This window comes from Chiloscyllium plagiosum, unplaced genomic scaffold (assembly GCF_037043375.1).
Source record: "Chiloscyllium plagiosum isolate Xiang-an unplaced genomic scaffold, Cpla_swu_hap1 HiC_scaffold_12, whole genome shotgun sequence".
Lineage (NCBI taxonomy): Eukaryota > Metazoa > Chordata > Chondrichthyes > Orectolobiformes > Hemiscylliidae > Chiloscyllium > Chiloscyllium plagiosum.
In genome coordinates, this window is record NW_028270150.1 from 3,080,205 (window position 1) to 3,098,564 (window position 18,360).

The 18,360-nt window shown below is 50.6% G+C and overlaps 1 protein-coding gene across 1 annotated transcript in view; it reads right to left on the reverse strand.

Annotated features, from left to right (window-relative positions):
• Positions 1-4,586: 4,586 nt before the first annotated feature.
• Positions 4,587-18,360, reverse strand: part of pwp2h (PWP2 small subunit processome component) — a 33,604-nt gene continuing 19,830 nt past the window's right edge. The window contains exons 14-21 of the mRNA XM_043701438.2: positions 15,186-15,366; positions 13,507-13,654; positions 12,801-12,909; positions 10,270-10,335; positions 8,874-9,092; positions 7,644-7,794; positions 6,520-6,594; positions 4,587-5,175 (exon numbers count right to left, since the gene is read on the reverse strand). Of these exons, the coding sequence (XP_043557373.1) occupies positions 5,031-5,175; positions 6,520-6,594; positions 7,644-7,794; positions 8,874-9,092; positions 10,270-10,335; positions 12,801-12,909; positions 13,507-13,654; positions 15,186-15,366 (1,094 nt within the window). The 3' untranslated portion in view covers positions 4,587-5,030. The remainder of the gene's footprint in view (positions 5,176-6,519; positions 6,595-7,643; positions 7,795-8,873; positions 9,093-10,269; positions 10,336-12,800; positions 12,910-13,506; positions 13,655-15,185; positions 15,367-18,360) is intronic.

Consider the following 18,360-nt stretch of genomic DNA (forward strand, 5'->3'; position numbering starts at 1 on the left):
TGACGTAACTGATTCTTCATCCAGTGATCAGGAGTATTTATCAAATAATTCACTTTATTGGTATGAAGGTGTAGAGGTGTACCGTAGCTTTAAGAGAATGGAGAGTGAGCAAGGACTTAGACAGGCAAACAGAGTGCTGAAGAATTTACAATGTAACATTTGGTCCAGTAGCTAGCAGTACCTGGGTTGCTACGAGACAAAAAACAAATTCAAATTTGGCTAATCAGTTTAAACTATGCCCCAAAATACCAAATCCAATCAACTTTGAATTTGGTATTTTGTCAACACCAATGAAATGATCCAATGCTTTGGGGTATACAACCAAAAAAGAAAGAACAGTTGGGGGAGAACTGCCAAGCCACCAACACATGCAGACTACCCACACAATAACTCTCTTAAAGGTACCTTTATCAATCAACAACCTGTGAAATAGAAACCCTAAGAAGAAGAAAACACAGAGGAAGATACAAAGAGAAGATTTGACTGCTGGCTGGTTTTCAAATTTGAATTCTTGGTAATCGGAGGTTTTAATTGGACCAGTATTATAGAAGGAAAAGTAAAAGATAGGTTAGAGAAATGAGGTATAAATAGTTGTTAGTTAATTACTCTCTGTTAGACTTTTAAGTAAAAACAAAGTTGTTAATTTTTACTTTAAATAGTGATCTTTGGGATCGTTCTTGGCATCTCGAATTTTCACACATTACCACAATGGATAAATCTTTTCTGATTTAAATTAGATGGCGAAGGGGTTTACCCCATATCGTAACATAACCCTTTTGAGGTTCATTCTTTACTGTCCTTCAATATCTGAATGGTCTCACTTTTTAATGTCCATTCTTCACCTGCAGGTCTGTGAGGATGTCTCCACTTACTCAGTAAACTCCATTTTAACAGAACACCATTCAGAAACTCCACCATCATATTTAACTCTGGATCTGCTTTCTTAGCCTCAATTAAACAGAATTGTTTTTTTCATTTGAATTATCTTCGTTTTCCCCTAACATCCACTTGAAGTATCACTGTGCTCTCTGGTGAAAGACAATGTTTAGCCATTGCTCTGGTCTCTGCACATAACGGAAAAATACCTGGAACCTGTTCCTGCAAATGTTCCATTTCCTTAATCTCAATCAGACTCTGTGCAATTGTGGATGAAGCTATGAATCATGCTCCCGTTAAGTTATTACCCAGGAATAAGTCAACCCCATCCACAGATAATTTCTGTGCCACTCCCAACTATCAGAGTTCTGATTATGTCACATTTGAAATGGACTTAGTGTAAAGTTGTGTGTTTGACTGAGTGTGGCATCTAAGAGCCCCAGCAAAACTGGAATCAATCAAAATCCGGGAAATCTCTGCTGCTTAGAGTCATACTTTGCAGAAAACAAGATGACTGACATTGTTAAGAGACCAATTATCTCAGTTCCACATATTCTATTTCCAAAAATTAGGCTCTGAATATACTCTTTACAGGTAAAATACACATTTATTCAGCAGAGATTCAGGGACACGTCTTACACGTTTGAAATCATTTTAGCTGCTTCCAATGCTATCTTTCTTTTTTTGAGTATGAGAAACCTGACGTTATTTATTTATTTGTGATCTATTCTTTACCAAATTAATAATACTGAATATCCAAATTCAAATTATCCATTTCCAAACATCCAACACCAAACCCCCAAAACCTTGTGCTGGGAAATAGGCTCATGGGTTGCATGAGAAGTTTAAATTATTTAATTATCAAAATGATCAGTTTTGTGCCTGAAGAACCCCTGCAGAGATGTACTGGAACTGAGATGACTGAGTTCCAACAACCCCATGAATTAAAACAAAATATTACTTTTCTTTCACTGTCACTGGGTCGAAATCCTGAAATTCTCTGTCAGCATTGTGGGTCACCCTACAGAAGATGGACTCAGGAAGGCAGCTCATCCCCGTCTTCTCAAGGGGTCAGTTAGGGACGGGCTATAAATGCTGGACCAACCAGCAACACCTACACCTCAGGATTGAATTTTAAAAAGCTTTCTTAAAAAAATTCCCGCTTAGCTTTGTAACATTCACAAATTTGGACATTTTACATTTGGTCCTCAACTCTGAATCATTGACATATGCAGTTAGAGTCATAGAGATGTACAGCATGGAAACAGACCCTTCGGTCCAACCCATCCATGCTGACCAGACATCCCAACCCAATCTAGTCCCACCTGCCATCACCCAGCCCACATCCCTCCAAACCCTTCCTATTCATATACCCATTTTAAATGTTGCAATTGTACCAACCTCCACCATGTACTCTGGCAGCTCATTCCATACACATACTACCCTCTGCGTGAACAAGTTGCCTGTTACGTCCCTTTTATATCTTTCCCCTCTCACCCTAAACCTATGCTTTCGAGTTCTGGATTCACCCAACCCAGGGAAAAGACTATGTCTATTTATCCTATCCATGCCTCTCAGAATTTTGTAAACCTCTATAAGGTCACCCCTCACCCTCTGACGCTCCAGGGAAAACAGCCCCAGCCTGTTCAACCTCTCCCCATAGTTCAAACCCTCCAACCGTGGATTGGTCCCAAATACTGACCTTCTGGTACCTCACTAGTTTCAACCTGCAACATTTATTTTCTGTCAGAAAAATCATTAATTTTTCTAACCATCCTCCTGTGGGGGACTTTATCAAAAACTTTCCAAAAACCTATATATACATTAATTGAGTTCCCTATATTGATTTTAACCAAGTATTTATTTATCTATCCCAACAGTGGGTTCTAGCTTTATCCTGAAGACTGATGTAAATCAACAGGGCTACAGTTCTGGTTTTCCCCTCGCCCCTGTTTTTATGCCATTTAAAATCGGTTTTCCATTCTATAATCTACAGAGGTTTGAAACGTAAATCACTGATGCATCAACTACCTCTACAACTACCTTCTTCTGGGATGTAGACAATCTGGCTCCTGGAAACTTATCAAATTTCAGACCCACTAATTAATCAGCACAATCTCCTTAATAATGTCAATTTCCTTCATCTCCTCAGAGATACTTTTGGGAGATTTCTCAGTTAAAACAGACACAGTAATAATTTAACATCTCTACCATTTCTCTATTCCCCAATATAAAGTCTCCTGACTCCACCTGTTTCTTGGTCTGTCTTTGTTACATTCTCAAAAATATTCCCAATCCTCTGATTTCTGGCCACAGTGTAAGCACGTTCTTCTAATCTTTTACAATCCTGAATTTCCTTTGCCAAACAGGGTTGACTGATTTCTTGCTTTTTCCACTCTGAAGGTGTGTATCGTTGCTGCAAGTCGCGTAATACACTCTTCAAGAACATTCATTGCCTCTGCACCATCATTTCTTTTCCCAATAAAGCCCAGCTCCTTGGTGCATCATGTTTTCATAAACTTCCCTTATTCCAGTTTAACACCCTTTCACTCTCAAATGCATTGAAGGTGTGAGGTGCCCTGTGTGAGGCTGTCTGTGCCCCAATGTTCAGACTGACTCTTAAAAAAAATGGATTTACAGAATCTTACATGGACTCATGCAGTTTTTGAGCAAAATAAAATAATTCTGCAAGTACAAATTCACCCCACAAATTTATGTATGCGTGCAGGTGTGTGTGTGGGGGTTATGGGAGTCTGAGAGAGAGTCTGTGTGAGAATGTGAAGGGGTATGCGTCTGTGAGAGGGTGCACTTGTGTATGAGGGTCTGCGTGTATGTATGGGCTCTGTAGGAGTGTATGTCTGCACGTCTGTCTGTGTGCACGTGTGTAGTGTGACATGAACCCAAGGTCTTGGTTGAGGCCCTCCCCATGGGTACCGAACTCGGTACACACACACACACAGACACACTCCTACAGACCCATACAGTCACACAGACCCTCTCTCATACACAAGCTCTCTTTCATATGCTCACACATACACTCCCACACTCATGCACCCTCTTACAGCCTTATACCTCTTTACACACACACATGCTTTCACAGACACTCATAACCTGCGACCGCGCGCGCACACACAATTATAAATTTGTGGGGTGAATTTGTACTTGCAGAATTACATTTTATTTTGCTCAAAAACTGCATGAATCGATGTAAGATTCTGTAAATCCATTTTTTGGATTAGAGTCAGTCTGAACATTGGGGCGCAGACAGCCTCACACAGGGGAGCTCACACCTTCAATGTATTACCTGGGCCGACATGAGACCAATTGTTCAAGTTCACTTGAGAATGTAACTTTAAAACGTTTTGTGATTTACATGTGAAAGAACTGAACCCAACATGGTCATTCTAAAAGATGAGAAACTTAACAAAACATCCAGGTCTTTTAGAATATATAATTTCAGTTACATCACACTGTGAATCTTTGCTATAAATTCTGTGTGTTACGATCTTATACTCCACAACCACCTGATGAAGGAGCAGCGCTCCGAAATAAACCTGTTGGACTCTAACCTGGTGTGTGATTTCTAACTTTGTTATTTTGTGATTTGAAGATGCAGGTGTTGGACTGGGGCGTACAATGTCCTTGAACTGGCTTCTCAGGAATTGCTAAGAAAACCAGCTTTTCACACAAGTTCAAAACTTCACAATGTCATCAATACAACCATCCACAGTTTATTAAAACATGTATTATACATCATTTACATCAGGAGGAAGCAGTCTTAGTCAAACAGAGCATCAAACATGTTTGTTTCCTTCCACATTCAATAAGTCACAGTTTTGGAGAAGGGACACTTCTCACGAGGAGACTTCCTGCATGAATCTTTGTACGTTCCCCCAGCAGTCAGCCCATGAGAAAGAACTATTTCCATTCATCGTGAATATTGTTTTCATTCCATAACCTAACGAGTCGAGATATACAACATCCCACAGTGTATAGCCCACATGCTGTTGCTTCACTGCCAAATTACAAGTGGTTCCTGATGACTGGGCTCTTGTTGTAGCTACCACTTTGAGACTGTGATGTCCCCATGGATGTTGCTGAAGGACAACAAGAGGTTGTTGTAAATCAACAGAACCATTCTGGGGGTTCTCAGCTTAGTCACTCACATCCATCAGTTGCTCGGTGTCTCCTTCAGAGTCACTGTCTTCATCACTCTCTGCCAATTCTGCTGGGCGTTTCATTCCTTTCTGCTGGGACAGGGTGAGTGCATACCTCATGTTGTAGCGATTCCAGTCACACCTTGAGTACACAAAACCAGCACCGTGTCAGTAGAACAACACAACAGTCAGCGCCACAGCCTGAAACCAGCAACAGCACAGCGTGCCTCCCGTTCCTTCCTCACCATCTCCCAATCCAAAACATACAACTGAATGTGAAATTTCACAAACAGAGAAAGAAATCTCCGAGAATGCAAACGAAGCGTCACACCATGGCCTCAACCACTACCCACCAATCCAGCACCCATACCCAATACCTCCCCACGCACAAATTAGATTAGATTAGATTACTTACAGTGTGGAAACAGGCCCTTCGGCTCAACAAGTCCACACCGACCCTCCGAAGAGCAACCCACCCAACACCACGGGCAATTTAGCATGGTGAATTCACCGAACCTGCACATCTTTGGACTTTGAGAGGAAACCGGAGCACCCGGAGGAAACCCACGCAGACACGGGGAGAATGTGCAAACTCCACACAGACAGTTGCCCGAGGTGGGAATTGAACCCGGGTCTCTAGCGCTGTGAGGCAGCAGTGCTAACCACTATGCCACCGTGCCGGCCAAATATTAGCCCAGTTTATAAAACGTGTTCATCAACACCTGCAACATACTGCTCCCCACGTCGGGAAGATCAAGAATGGGAGATAGCAACTTAAAATAATTAACAGAAGATGCAGAGACATGACAGAAATCAACTTCACCTAGAGAGGGGTGAGGGTCTAGAATGTACAGTCCGAAGGCGTGGGGGAGGGGGGGTTCACCCCAGGGGTTAGGGTCTGGGATGTACTGTCTGAGAGTGTGGGGGGAGGGGGACCTTCACTCAAGGGGTTAGGGTCTGGGGTGTACTGTCTGAGAGTGTGGGGGGAGGGGGACGTTCACTCGAGGGGTTAGGGTCTGGGATGTACTGTCTGAGAGTGTGGGGGGAGGGGGAGGTTCACTCGAGGGGTTAGGGTCTGGAATGTACTGTCTGAGAGTGTGAGGGGAGGGGAGGTTCACTCGAGGGGTTAGGGTCTGGAGTGTACTGTCTGAGAGTGTGGGGGAGGGGGAGGTTCACTCGAGGGGTTAGGGTCTGGAATGTACTGTCTGAGAGTGTGGGGGGAGGGGGAGGGTCACTCGAGGGGTTAGGGTCTGAGATGTACTGTCTGAGAGCGTGAGGGGAGGGGGAGTGGATCAAAGGTTTTAAATGGATGACGGATTGTTATCCGAAAAGGAAGTGTGTGCCGGGTTTCAGGGAAGGGATGGGGAGTACTTGTTGCTGACCCGATGGTTAAAAGGGTGTAACTGGGATATCAGAGAGTGCAGCTTTGGGGCTGTGTGTGAAGAACATAGAGGAACGTCTGGGCAGGAGCCTGCCATTGACTTACAGCTTGGACACTGTGTCAAAGTGATGTCGGATGCTCCGCTGCAGAGCCTGGATCATTGGCAGCAACACCACTGACCTGTGGGAACAAACATACACCCTCCAAATTAACCTGCACCGAGAAAGCACATTTCCAGGAACTGTAAAATCAACAATACTGCAACGGGCAATTTACCCTGAACACATCTCCGAAACTGCTCTGCAAGCAATGATACCCAACAGGCACAGTCTATTAGTGGGCACTGCCACGTGGGAATATGTGCAGGGCAGGGTGTAAGCTGGGGCACTGCAGCAGGTCTCGCGCAGTAAGGGGAGGAGCACAAGATCAAGACTGTTCCAGGTGAAGCAGCAATTTACTTGTAATTCTTTCAAAACAGTTTGCCATATTCACTGCTCCCAATGCAGTCAGTCTCCTCTCGATTGGTGAGCCCAAGCACAGACTGGGCTGCCACAATTGGCTGGATAGCTTCATCTAAAGGGATTCTTGAGGTGCCAGAGGAAGGTCAGAATTAGGGGAGGGAGGAAGGGATTCATCCCTTCAAGCCCACTCCACCCAGTTACCATGATCAGGAATGATCTTATCCTGGTCTCAACTCCATTTCCCTGCCCTACTGCTCCCCATAGCCCTTAATCCCGCTTTTCATTAGAAACATATTGATTTAGGCTAGTTGCATCTGTCAGGGGTAAATGCAGAGCAATGGGGAAGGAGAATGGATCTGCACAGGTTACTCTTCGGAGGGTCGGTGTGGACCTGTTGGGCCGAAGGGCCTGTTTCCACACTGTAGGGTTCCACAGATTCACAACCCTCTCAGAGGAATGGTCTCTCCTCATCTCAGGTCTGAGTCTATCTCCTCGCACTCTATCTATAACCATGTGTTTGTGACTGTCCCACATGGGGGAACATCTGTCCTACATTGACCTTATCAATCCCCTTCAGTATTTCATATCCCTCAGTCAGCTCCCCCCTCACTCTCCTGAACTCCAGCGAGTACAAGCCCAAGCTCACACGACGTCCCTTCCAGCCCCGGAGCTGTCACCATTCCCCTGTCTGGGTAAAGTTGGCAGGATGTCTCTCCCGTACAGCATGAAGCTGATCTCCCCCCAGGTACCCCACAGTCTGACTCTCACCTGGCCTTCAGCTTCTGTCCGTGGAGAGTGAGTAAGCGCTGGGCCCAGGTCAGGAAGAACTCCAGGTGCCGTGAGGTTTCCAGAGCCGAGGCAACAAACTGAAGGACTTTCTCCACATACGTCAGAGGCAGAGTTGAGCACACCAGGTCAACTGGAACACAGAGAGAGAGAGAGATGGGTGGTAAGACAGGGACAGAGCAGAGAAACTACAGACCAAAGAGAAAAGTGAGACAGAGGAGGTGCGAGGCTGACGCCACCTTGTTGTGTGGTTATGAAGTTGCTCACAGTCACATCTCACAAAGATCTGAGGCCTCGCCTGCGAATACAGTAACAGTGAAGCTGGGGCAGGCAGGCGCTTACTATCAATGGGCTGTCTGATCCCAGACAGAATGCCACACAGTTAGAGGGTCAGTACTGAGGGAGTGCCACACTGTCAGAGGGTCAGTACTGAGGGAGTGCTGCACTGTCAGAGGGTCAGTACTGAGGGAGTGCCGCACTGTCAGAGGGTCAGTACTGAGGGAGTGCTGCACTGTCAGAGGGTCAGTACTGAGGGAGTGCCGCACTGTCGGAGGGTCAGTACTGAGGGAGTGCTGCACTGTCAGAGGGTCAGTACTGAGGGAGTGCCGCACTGTCAGAGGGTCAGTACTGAGGGAGTGCCGCACTGTCGGAGGGTCAGTACTGAGGGAGTGCTGCACTGTCAGAGGGTCAGTACTGAGGGAGTGCCGCACTGTCAGAGGGTCAGTACTGAGGGAGGGTCAGTACTGAGGGAGTGCTGCACTGTCAGAGGGTCAGTACTGAGGGAGTGCTGCACTGTCAGAGGGTCAGTACTGAGGGAGTGCTGCACTGTCAGAGGGTCAGTACTGAGGGAGTGCCGCACTGTCAGAGGGTCAGTACTGAGGGAGGGTCAGTACTGAGGGAGTGCTGCACTGTCAGAGGGTCAGTACTGAGGGACTGCCGCACTGTCAGAGGGTCAGTACTGACGGAGTGCCGCACTGTCAGAGGGTCAGTACTGAGGGAGTGCTGCACTGTCAGAGGGTCAGTACTGAGGGAGTGCTGCACTGTCAGAGGGTCAGTACTGACGGAGTGCCGCACTGTCAGAGGGTCAGTACTGAGGGAGTGCTGCACTGTCAGAGGGTCAGTACTGCGGGAGTGCTGCACTGTTGGAAGTGTGTGAGTGGTTACTGATCCCTGTGCAGGGTAGTTGCCTGTCGGAGATTGGTGTATACTCACTGTCTGTGTGAGGCACAGTCTCCAGAACCTCCAGGATCAGTTTGGCCTCGTTCAGGCGGAGTGCCATCATGATGGCTGCTGTAAATTCCTTCTGACGTAGGACCCGCCTCACGCTGCTCGGCGTAACCTCCTCATCCAGATCGAAAGGGTCAAAGACCACACAACCATCCAGCGAGTAAAGGAGGAGCCCCTCTGTACTGGTGGCTGCCCAGCTCCTGCCTGGAGGAAGAAGAGAGAGATTTACTCTCATCACCTACACCTTATGGTGTCCCTGTCCCTGGGAGTGTTTGATGGGGACAGTGTAGAGGCAGCTTTACTCTGTATCTGACCCTGTGCTGTCCCTGTCCTGGGAGTGTTTGATGGGGACAGTGTAGAGGGAGTTTTACTCTGTATCTGACCCCGTGCTGCCAGGATATACTGGAACACTGACCTTATTATCCCTGTTATCATCCCAGCAGTTACTTGGCTCACTCCTGGAAATGAAAGATGGAACAGATGTGTCTATTCACACATCGTTATTACAATTTCTTTACTATCAATTTTATTTTGTTTCACATATTCAAATCCCTTTAACCAGACCCCCCGGGAAATCACACTGCACCTTCTCAAAGAATTATGCTTCATATCCTAATGGGTTAAGACCCTCAATTTGTTCTGAATCACTCATGACAGTAATATCTGGTATCAGAATGGCTTCATTCAGTTCAACACAGTCAGATGCAGTTTGCAGGGGCCCACATACAGACAGGCAGCTTTGGATGTGAGGATAGACCGGGTCAGAGCGCAGGGAATTGACGAGACTGCCGGCAGTCCGTGAGGGCGACCTGGCTCATACTGCTTATCTTTTCATTACTTTGATATTACAAGGAACAACAGAGTTAGACAGAAGATGGACCTTAACACTCTCATCTGAAAATGTGTTGCTGGAAAAGCGCAGCAGGTCGGGCAGCATCCAAGGAACAGGAGAATAGACGTTTCAGGCATAAGCCCTTCTTCCTGAAGAAGAGCTCATGCCCGAAACGTCGATTCTCCTGTTCCCTGGATGCTGCCCGACCTGCTGTGCTTTTCCAGCAACACATTTTCAGCTCTGATCTCCAGCATCTGCCGTCCTCACTTTCTCCTTAACACTCTCATGTTAGAAACCATTTTACAATTGGCCACATCATCTGACAGTATCAGGTCCATGGAAAGGGATGAACAGGACGCTCAGAAATGTTGGTCTTACACCAACCCCAGCAATGGCTGAGCATTTACAATAAACTGACCGTAAAAGCAGGTTGGGACCAGTTACCAGGGAGACCAGAACAATGAGAGATTTATATTGAGCCCAAAGTGCTGCTGTACAGAGAGCAGTGTGCCCCGGTCAGTGAGTACAGATTGTTCTCACACCTCGTACCTGTCGGTGAGAAGGAAAGGCATGTCACTCGGATCTCCGGCTTAAAGTGTCGTAAACTCATGTCACCTACAGTTACAGAGAGAAAGGAGAGTGTTAGTGCAAGCCTGGCACTGGCTTCACTCAGTGTTAAAACAGTGCACACTTATCCAGGTGCAGCACAGCTGAGTGAAGCTCAGTCTCAACCTGATCACTTCACCTTCATAAACAAGCCATCTAAATCAAACTACCTTCAACACAGACAGACCGCAAAAGGCACTACTACAGGGGGATCAGAGAATCTCTACAGTGTGAAGCAGGCCATTCGACCCATCAAATCAACACCAACCCAGAAACAGCCCCTGTCCCTGTAACCCCACATTCCCCAAGGCCAATTCACCTGACCTGCACATCTTTGGAGTGTGGGAGGAAACCGGAGCACCCGGAGGAAACCCACGCAGACACGGGGAGAATGTGCAAACTCCACACAGAGAGTCACCTGGGTTCCTGGTGCTGTGAGGCAGCAGTGCTAACCACTGAGCCACCATGCCACCCATAATCATAGATCACAGCCATTACCCAGCTCCTTGTTCAAGAACTTGGAGAGAAGTCAAGGTAAGTGATTCGGACGAGGATTATAAAGGTGACATGGGTAACTGAACTCTGAAATGACAGCTCATAGCTCTCTCCTGCCCATGGCTGTGCTGTTGTACTATACCCATCTCTCTGAACCAAACTCCCTAAAAAGGAAAAATTAAAAGTACAAGCCCATATCTGACCCTCTCCCTGATTTTCCTTTCTCAGTTATTTCAAAGCAGAAGTAGGCACTTGGCTTCTCAGGTCTGAAGGACTCACGCAACTCAAAACATTAACTTTGCTTCTCTCTCCACAGATGCTGCTCGACTGAGTTATCGGGTCAGGTTGAACCGCTAGGACCTGTCTCTTTCAAGCATACAGCTGTACAGCATGGAAACAGACCCTTCATTCATGCTGAGGGGGGATCGTACAGAGGGGTAGAAGATCGTGAGAGGCATGGATAGGGTGAATACACTCAGTCAAATTCCCCAGAGTTGGGGAATCGAGGATTAGAGGGCAGCAGTTCCAGGTTAGAGGGGGAAGAATAAAAGGGAACCTGTGGGGCAATGTTTTTACACAGAGGGAGGTACGCAGATGGAATGAGCTGCCAGTGGAAGTGGTTGAGGCAGGTACATCAACAATATTTACCCCTGTAAAAGGCCTTTGGACAAATACATGGACAGGAAAGGATTAGAAGGATATGGGGCAAGTACAGGCACTAGATTAACGTAGGAAGCCAGGTCAGCATGAGCAAGGGTCTGTTTCCACGCTGTATACATGCTACTTGGTTCTTTAAGTCAGCTTCACTCGTCAATAAGATCATAGTCTGACCTTGGCATCAACTCTATTTCCCGACCCTCACACACCTCCCCATTAGCCCCAACTCCCTTGTCAGTCAAACATGACACAGTCCCCATTGGTCTCTGGGGAAGACAGTTCCAAACATTAACAATCCTCAGACAAAACAAACAAAACACTTTATCCTCGCTGTTTTCAATGGCAGATGTTTCTATTGTTAAACAGTGACCTCTCCTGGTTTACAATTCTTCACAAGGGAACATGGTCTCTGGACTGACCTCATCAATCCCTACAGAGTTTGAGGTTTCAATCAGATTGCCTCTCGTTCTTTGAAAGTCTAATGGGTCTAGGTTCAGATTAACTAAACTTTCTACCTAAAAATACCTCCTCTCCCTCCCCTTACCAGGACTTAGTCAAGTGAACTGCCTTTGAACTGTTTCCAATTCCTGTGAATGTTACTGCAGTCATCAGGACTAATGCAAGAATGCCAAATTTCACACAATCACAACTGTTTACAATACCCGGGAACAGGGTGCTGATTGGTTACAGTGTTGCCATGGAGAAAGAAATGGGAAACTATAGTTTCTAGTTCCCAAGAGGTTCACCAATAGGGGAAGGCTTGAACACATACTTTTTGTTTGCAGAGAACAGGTGCCTATGTTTGAATGTGTGTCACATCCTGCAAGGATTAATGAGCCTTAACAAATTATGTTAATTAGTCTAATTCAATTTCATGTCTAGAAATAGCAGAACTGTTGGCTGTAGTTATGCCATGTGGTTAAGGAGTTCAGCTAGGATTTTACTTTTAACCTGTTTTTTTCTAATCAACCGGTTCAGAAATGTTATTACACACGCCTGAAGCAGGTGGGACTCCAGCCCAGGTCTCCTGGTCTAGGGGCAGGGACATTACCACCGCACCACAAGGGGACCCTCAGCTAGGATTTTAATGCAAAATATACCTGCTCGGCACTTGCTGAAACTATTGCCCATATTGAGAGGATAACATCTAAACAAAATTCACCAATCACAATATGCAGTCAACTAATTAATGCTGGGAAAATTCTTCAGTTTGCTGGGGGTGGAAACGATATAAAACCAGCACCCTCCCTATCATTTCCAAACTACCACCTGTACCATATCACACTGAGGCCTCACTACACCTGTATTCCCAAACACTTTACCCTTCTTTACTCCTGGCAAGCTGATAGCCACTCCATCCTCATCACCAGCACCGTCATCGATCAGTGCCATGCTTCCAAACTCCGTCATCTTCCTGCGATCCAGGAACTCCTAAAACACAACCATCAACTTGTTAAAACATCAAACAGTCAATCTTTAAAGACCATACAGCCCAAACTCTCCTACCACAACTGTTGGAGAACCACATTAATGCCACTGTACCCCAGTGTCAGTGTGTGTGTGGGACTGTCCCCCAGTGAGGGTCAGTGTGTGTGTGGGACTGTCCCCCAGTGAGGGTCAGTGTGTGTATGGGACTGTCCCCCAGTGAGGGTCAGTGTGTGTGTGGGACTGTCCCCCAGTGAGGGTCAGTGTGTGTATGGGACTGTCCCCCAGTGAGGGTCAGTGTGTGCATGGGACTGTCCCCCAGTGAGGGTCAGTGTGTGTGTGGGACTGTCCCCCAGTGAGGGTCAGTGTGTGTGTGGGACTGTCCCCCAGTGAGGGTCAGTGTGTGTGTGTGGGACTGTCCCCCAGTGAGGGTCAGTGTGTGTGGGACTGTCCCCCAGTGAGGGTCAGTGTGTGGGGGACTGTCCAGGAAGGACGGTTAGAAACGGACAGTACAGAATGAACATTATGATATTTCAAATGCTATTAATGGAGGGTTAGACGATGGTAAGTAGAAATGATGTTGCTGTTTCCCAGGATACTTACCTCCATTGCATCCAGAGAGAGATTACACGAAATCTCAAACTTCTTCACCAGGAGCTGCTCTTTCACATTGTAAATGCAGACAAACTTGGAATGTCCACCAGCCAGAACTGACAGGCCATCAGCTGAATAACACACCGTGGAGAATGACCTGAGAGCACAGCGAGAATATCAACAGACAGCTGCCCCCAAGTGGCAACCCCCTCAGCCCCTACCTCCAGCCCCATCAGCGCTCACTCTGGCCCCAGCAGGGAGCCGGGCCCACACCCCCAGCACTCCCTGGCCCTTGGCTCTCACTCTGGCCCCAGCAGGGAGCCGGGCCCAGCACCCCCAGCACTCCCTGGCCCTTGGCTCTCACTCTGGCCCCAGCAGGGAGCCGGGCCCACACCCCCAGCACTCCCTGGCCCTTGGCTCTCACTCTGGCCCCAGCAGGGAGCCGGGCCCACACCCCCAGCACTCCCTGGCCCTTGGCTCTCACTCTGGCCCCAGCAGGGAGCCGGGCCCACACCCCCAGCACTCCCTGGCCCTTGGCTCTCACTCTGGCCCCAGCAGGGAGCCGGGCCCACACCCCCAGCACTCACTGGCCCTTGGCTCTCACTCTGGCCCCAGCAGGGAGCCAGGCCCACACCGCCAGCACTCCCTGGCCCTTGGCTATCACTCTGGACCCAGCAGAGAGTTGGGCCCCACACCCCCAGCAGGGAGCCGGGCCCACACCCCCAGCAGGGAGCCGGGCCCACACCCCCAGCAGGGAGCCAGGCCCACACCCCCAGCACTCACCGGCCCTCGGCTCTCACTCTGGCCCCAGCAGGGAGCCGGGCCCACACCCCCAGCAGGGAGCCGGGCCCACACCCCCAGCAGGGAGCCGGGCCCACACCCCCAGCAGGGAGCCGGGCCCACACCCCCAGCAGGGAGCCGGGCCCACACCCCCAGCAGGGAGCCGGGCCCACACCCCCAGCAGGGAGCCGGGCCCACACCCCCAGCAGGGAGCCGGGCCCACACCTCCAGCAGGGAGCCGGGCCCACACCTCCAGCAGGGAGCCGGGCCCACACCTCCAGCAGGGAGCCGGGCCCACACCTCCAGCAGGGAGCCGGGCCCACACCTCCAGCAGGGAGCCGGGCCCACACCTCCAGCAGGGAGCCGGGCCCACACCTCCAGCAGGGAGCCGGGCCCACACCTCCAGCAGGGAGCCGGGCCCACACCTCCAGCAGGGAGCCGGGCCCACACCTCCAGCAGGGAGCCGGGCCCACACCTCCAGCAGGGAGCCGGGCCCACACCTCCAGCAGGGAGCCGGGCCCACACCTCCAGCAGGGAGCCGGGCCCACACCTCCAGCAGGGAGCCGGGCCCACACCTCCAGCAGGGAGCCGGGCCCACACCTCCAGCAGGGAGCCGGGCCCACACCTCCAGAAGGGAGCCGGGCCCACACCTCCAGCAGGGAGCCGGGTCCACACCCCCAGCACTCACCGGCCCTCAGCTCTCACTCTGGCCCCAGCAGGGAGCCGGGCCCACACCCCTAGCAGGGAGCCGGGCCCACACCTCCAGCAGGGAGCCGGGCCCACACCTCCAGCAGGGAGCCGGGCCCACACCTCCAGCAGGGAGCCGGGCCCACACCCCCAGCACTCACCGGCCCTCGGCTCTCACTCTGGCCCCAGCAGGGAGTTGGGCCCACACCCCTAGCACTCACCGGCCCTTGGCTGCTTGCTTGGCTGTGATCTTCTCTAGCTCCTTGCGGCCCATCTGCAGATCGTGACGTCCCTCGATGGAGCCGGTCTGCACCACGTTCTGATGATCCCAGAAAGTGATCTGACCATCGAGTGTGACAGCTGCCAGCTCCTGCCCATCTGGACGGAACGCAACGTCCAGCACTACAACAGATCAATCAGACAGACAGGGGACAGGCGGCGCCCCGGTCAGACAGACAGGTAACAGGCAGTGCCCGGTCAGACAGACAGGGGACAGGCAGTGCCCGGTCAGACAGACAGGGGACAGGCGGCGCCCCGGTCAGACAGACAGGTAACAGGCAGTGCCCGGTCAGACAGACAGGTAACAGGCAGTGCCCGGTCAGACAGACAGGGGACAGGCAGTGCCCGGTCAGACAGACAGGGGACAGGCGGCGCCCGGTCAGACAGACAGGGGACAGGCGGCGCCCGGTCAGACAGACAGGGGACAGGCGGCGCCCGGTCAGACAGACAGGGGACAGGCAGCGCCCGGTCAGACAGACAGGTAACAGGCAGTGCCCGGTCAGACAGACAGGTAACAGGCAGTGCCCGGTCAGACAGACAGGGGACAGGCAGTGCCCGGTCAGACAGACAGGGGACAGGCGGCGCCCCGGTCAGACAGACAGGTAACAGGCAGTGCCCGGTCAGACAGACAGGGGACAGGCAGTGCCCGGTCAGACAGACAGGTAACAGGCAGTGCCCGGTCAGACAGACAGGGGACAGGCAGCGCCCGGTCAGACAGACAGGTAACAGGCAGTGCCCGGTCAGACAGACAGGTAACAGGCAGTGCCCGGTCAGACAGACAGGGGACAGGCAGTGCCCGGTCAGACAGACAGGGGACAGGCAGTGCCCGGTCAGACAGACAGGGGACAGGCGGCGCCCCGGTCAGACAGACAGGTAACAGGCAGTGCCCGGTCAGACAGACAGGTAACAGGCAGTGCCCGGTCAGACAGACAGGTAACAGGCAGTGCCCGGTCAGACAGACAGGTAACAGGTGGTGCCCGGTCAGACAGACAGGGGACAGGCAGTGCCCGGTCAGACAGACAGGTAACAGGTGGTGCCCGGTCAGACAGACAGGGGACAGGCAGCGCCCGGTCAGACAGACAGGGGACAGGCAGTGCCCGGTCAGACAGACAGGGGACAGGCAGCGCCCGGTCAGACAGACAGGGGACAGGCAGCACCCGGTCAGACAGACAGGGGACAGGCAGCACCCGGTCAGACAGACAGGGGACAGGGAAAAGACAACTACCATCAACTCTACCTGTACGCCTCATTATTTTATAAACCTCTACCAGGGCACCTCTCAACCTCTAACACTGCAGTGAAGAGAGCCCCAGCCGATCCAGCCTCTCTCTTTAACTCAAACCCTCCAAACCCAGCAGCATCCTGGGAAATCTCTCCTGAGTCCTCTCCAGCTTGACAGCATCCTTCCTGTAACTGAGCAACCAGAACTAGACACAGTATTCCAGAAGAGCCCTCACCAATGTCTTTTACAGCCTCAACATGACATCCCAACTCCTATACTCAGAGGACTGAGCAATGAAGGGAAGTGTGCCAAATGTCTTTATAACCAACCTGTCTATATGTGACACAAACATCAAAGAATTATGTATGTGCATCCCTAGGTCCCTCTGTTGTACTACACTACCAAAGGCCTTCCCGTTAACTGTATAAGCCCAGCCCTTGCTTGTTTTTCCAGATGGAGCTCCCATCTGCCACTTTTTCAGCCCATTGACCCATTTGATCGAGATCCTTTGGTAATCTTAGATAACCTTCTTAACTGTCTACTGTGCCACCGATTTTGGGGTCATCTGCAAACCTACTAACCACGGCTTCTATATTTTCATCGAAATAATTTACTTAAATGATAAACAAAAGGGGAGCCAATCCCTGGGGAACACAGATTCTGGATCAGTGGTGCTGGAAGAGCACAGCAGTTCAGGCAGCATCCGAGGAGCAGCGAAATCGACGTTTCGGGCAAAAGCCCTTCATCAGGAATAAAGGCAGAGAGCCTGAAGGGTGGAGAGATAAGCTAGAGAAGGGTGGGGGTTGGGAGAAAGTAGCATAGAGTACAATAGGTGAGTGGGGGAGGGGATGAAGGTGATAGGTCAGGGAGGAGAGGGTGGAGTGGATAGGTGGAAAAGGAGATAGGCAGGTAGGACAAGTCCGGACAAGTCATGGGGACAGTGCTGAGCTGGAAGTTTGGAACTAGGGTGAGGTGGGGGAAGGGGAAATGAGGAAATTGTTGAAGTCCACATTGATGCCCTGGGGTTGAAGTGTTCCGAGGCGGAAGATGAGGCGTTCTTCCTCCAGGCGTCTGGTGGTGAGGGAGCAGCGGTGAAGGAGGCCCAGGACCTCCATGTCCTCGGCACAGTGGGAGGGGGAGTTGAAATGTTGGGCCATGGGGCGGTGTGGTTGATTGGTGCGGGTATCCCGGAGATGTTCCCTAAAGCGCTCTGCTAGGAAGCGTCCAGTCTCCCCAATGTAGAGGAGACCGCATCGGGAGCAACGGATACAATAAATGATATTGGTGGATGTGCAGGTAAAACTTTGATGGATGTGGAAGGCTCCTTTAGGGCCTTGGATAGAGGTGAGGGAGGTGGTGTGGGCGCAGGTTTTACAGTTCCTGCGGTGGCAGGGGAAAGTGCCAGGATGGGAGGGTGAGTTGTAGGGGGGCGTGGACCTGACCAGGTAGTCACGGAGAGAACGGTCTTTGCCTGGTCAGGTCCATGCCCCCCTACGACCCACCCTCCCATCCTGGCACTTTCCCCTGCCACCGCAGGAACTGTAAAACTTGTGCCCACACCTCCTCCCTCACCTCTATCCAAGGCCCTAAAGCAGCCTTCCATATCCATCAAAGTTTTCCCTGCACATCCACCAATATCATTTATTGTATCTGTTGCTCCCGATGCGGTCTCCTCTACATTGGGGAGACTGGACGCCTCCTAGCAGAGCGCTTTAGGGAACATCTCCGGGACACCCGCACCAATCAACCACACCGCCCCGTGGCCCAACATTTCAACTCCCCTCCCACTCTGCCGAGGACATGGAGGTCCTGGGCCTCCTTCACCGCCGCTCCCTCACCACCAGACGCCTGGAGGAAGAACGCCTCATCTTCCGCCTCGGAACACTTCAACCCCA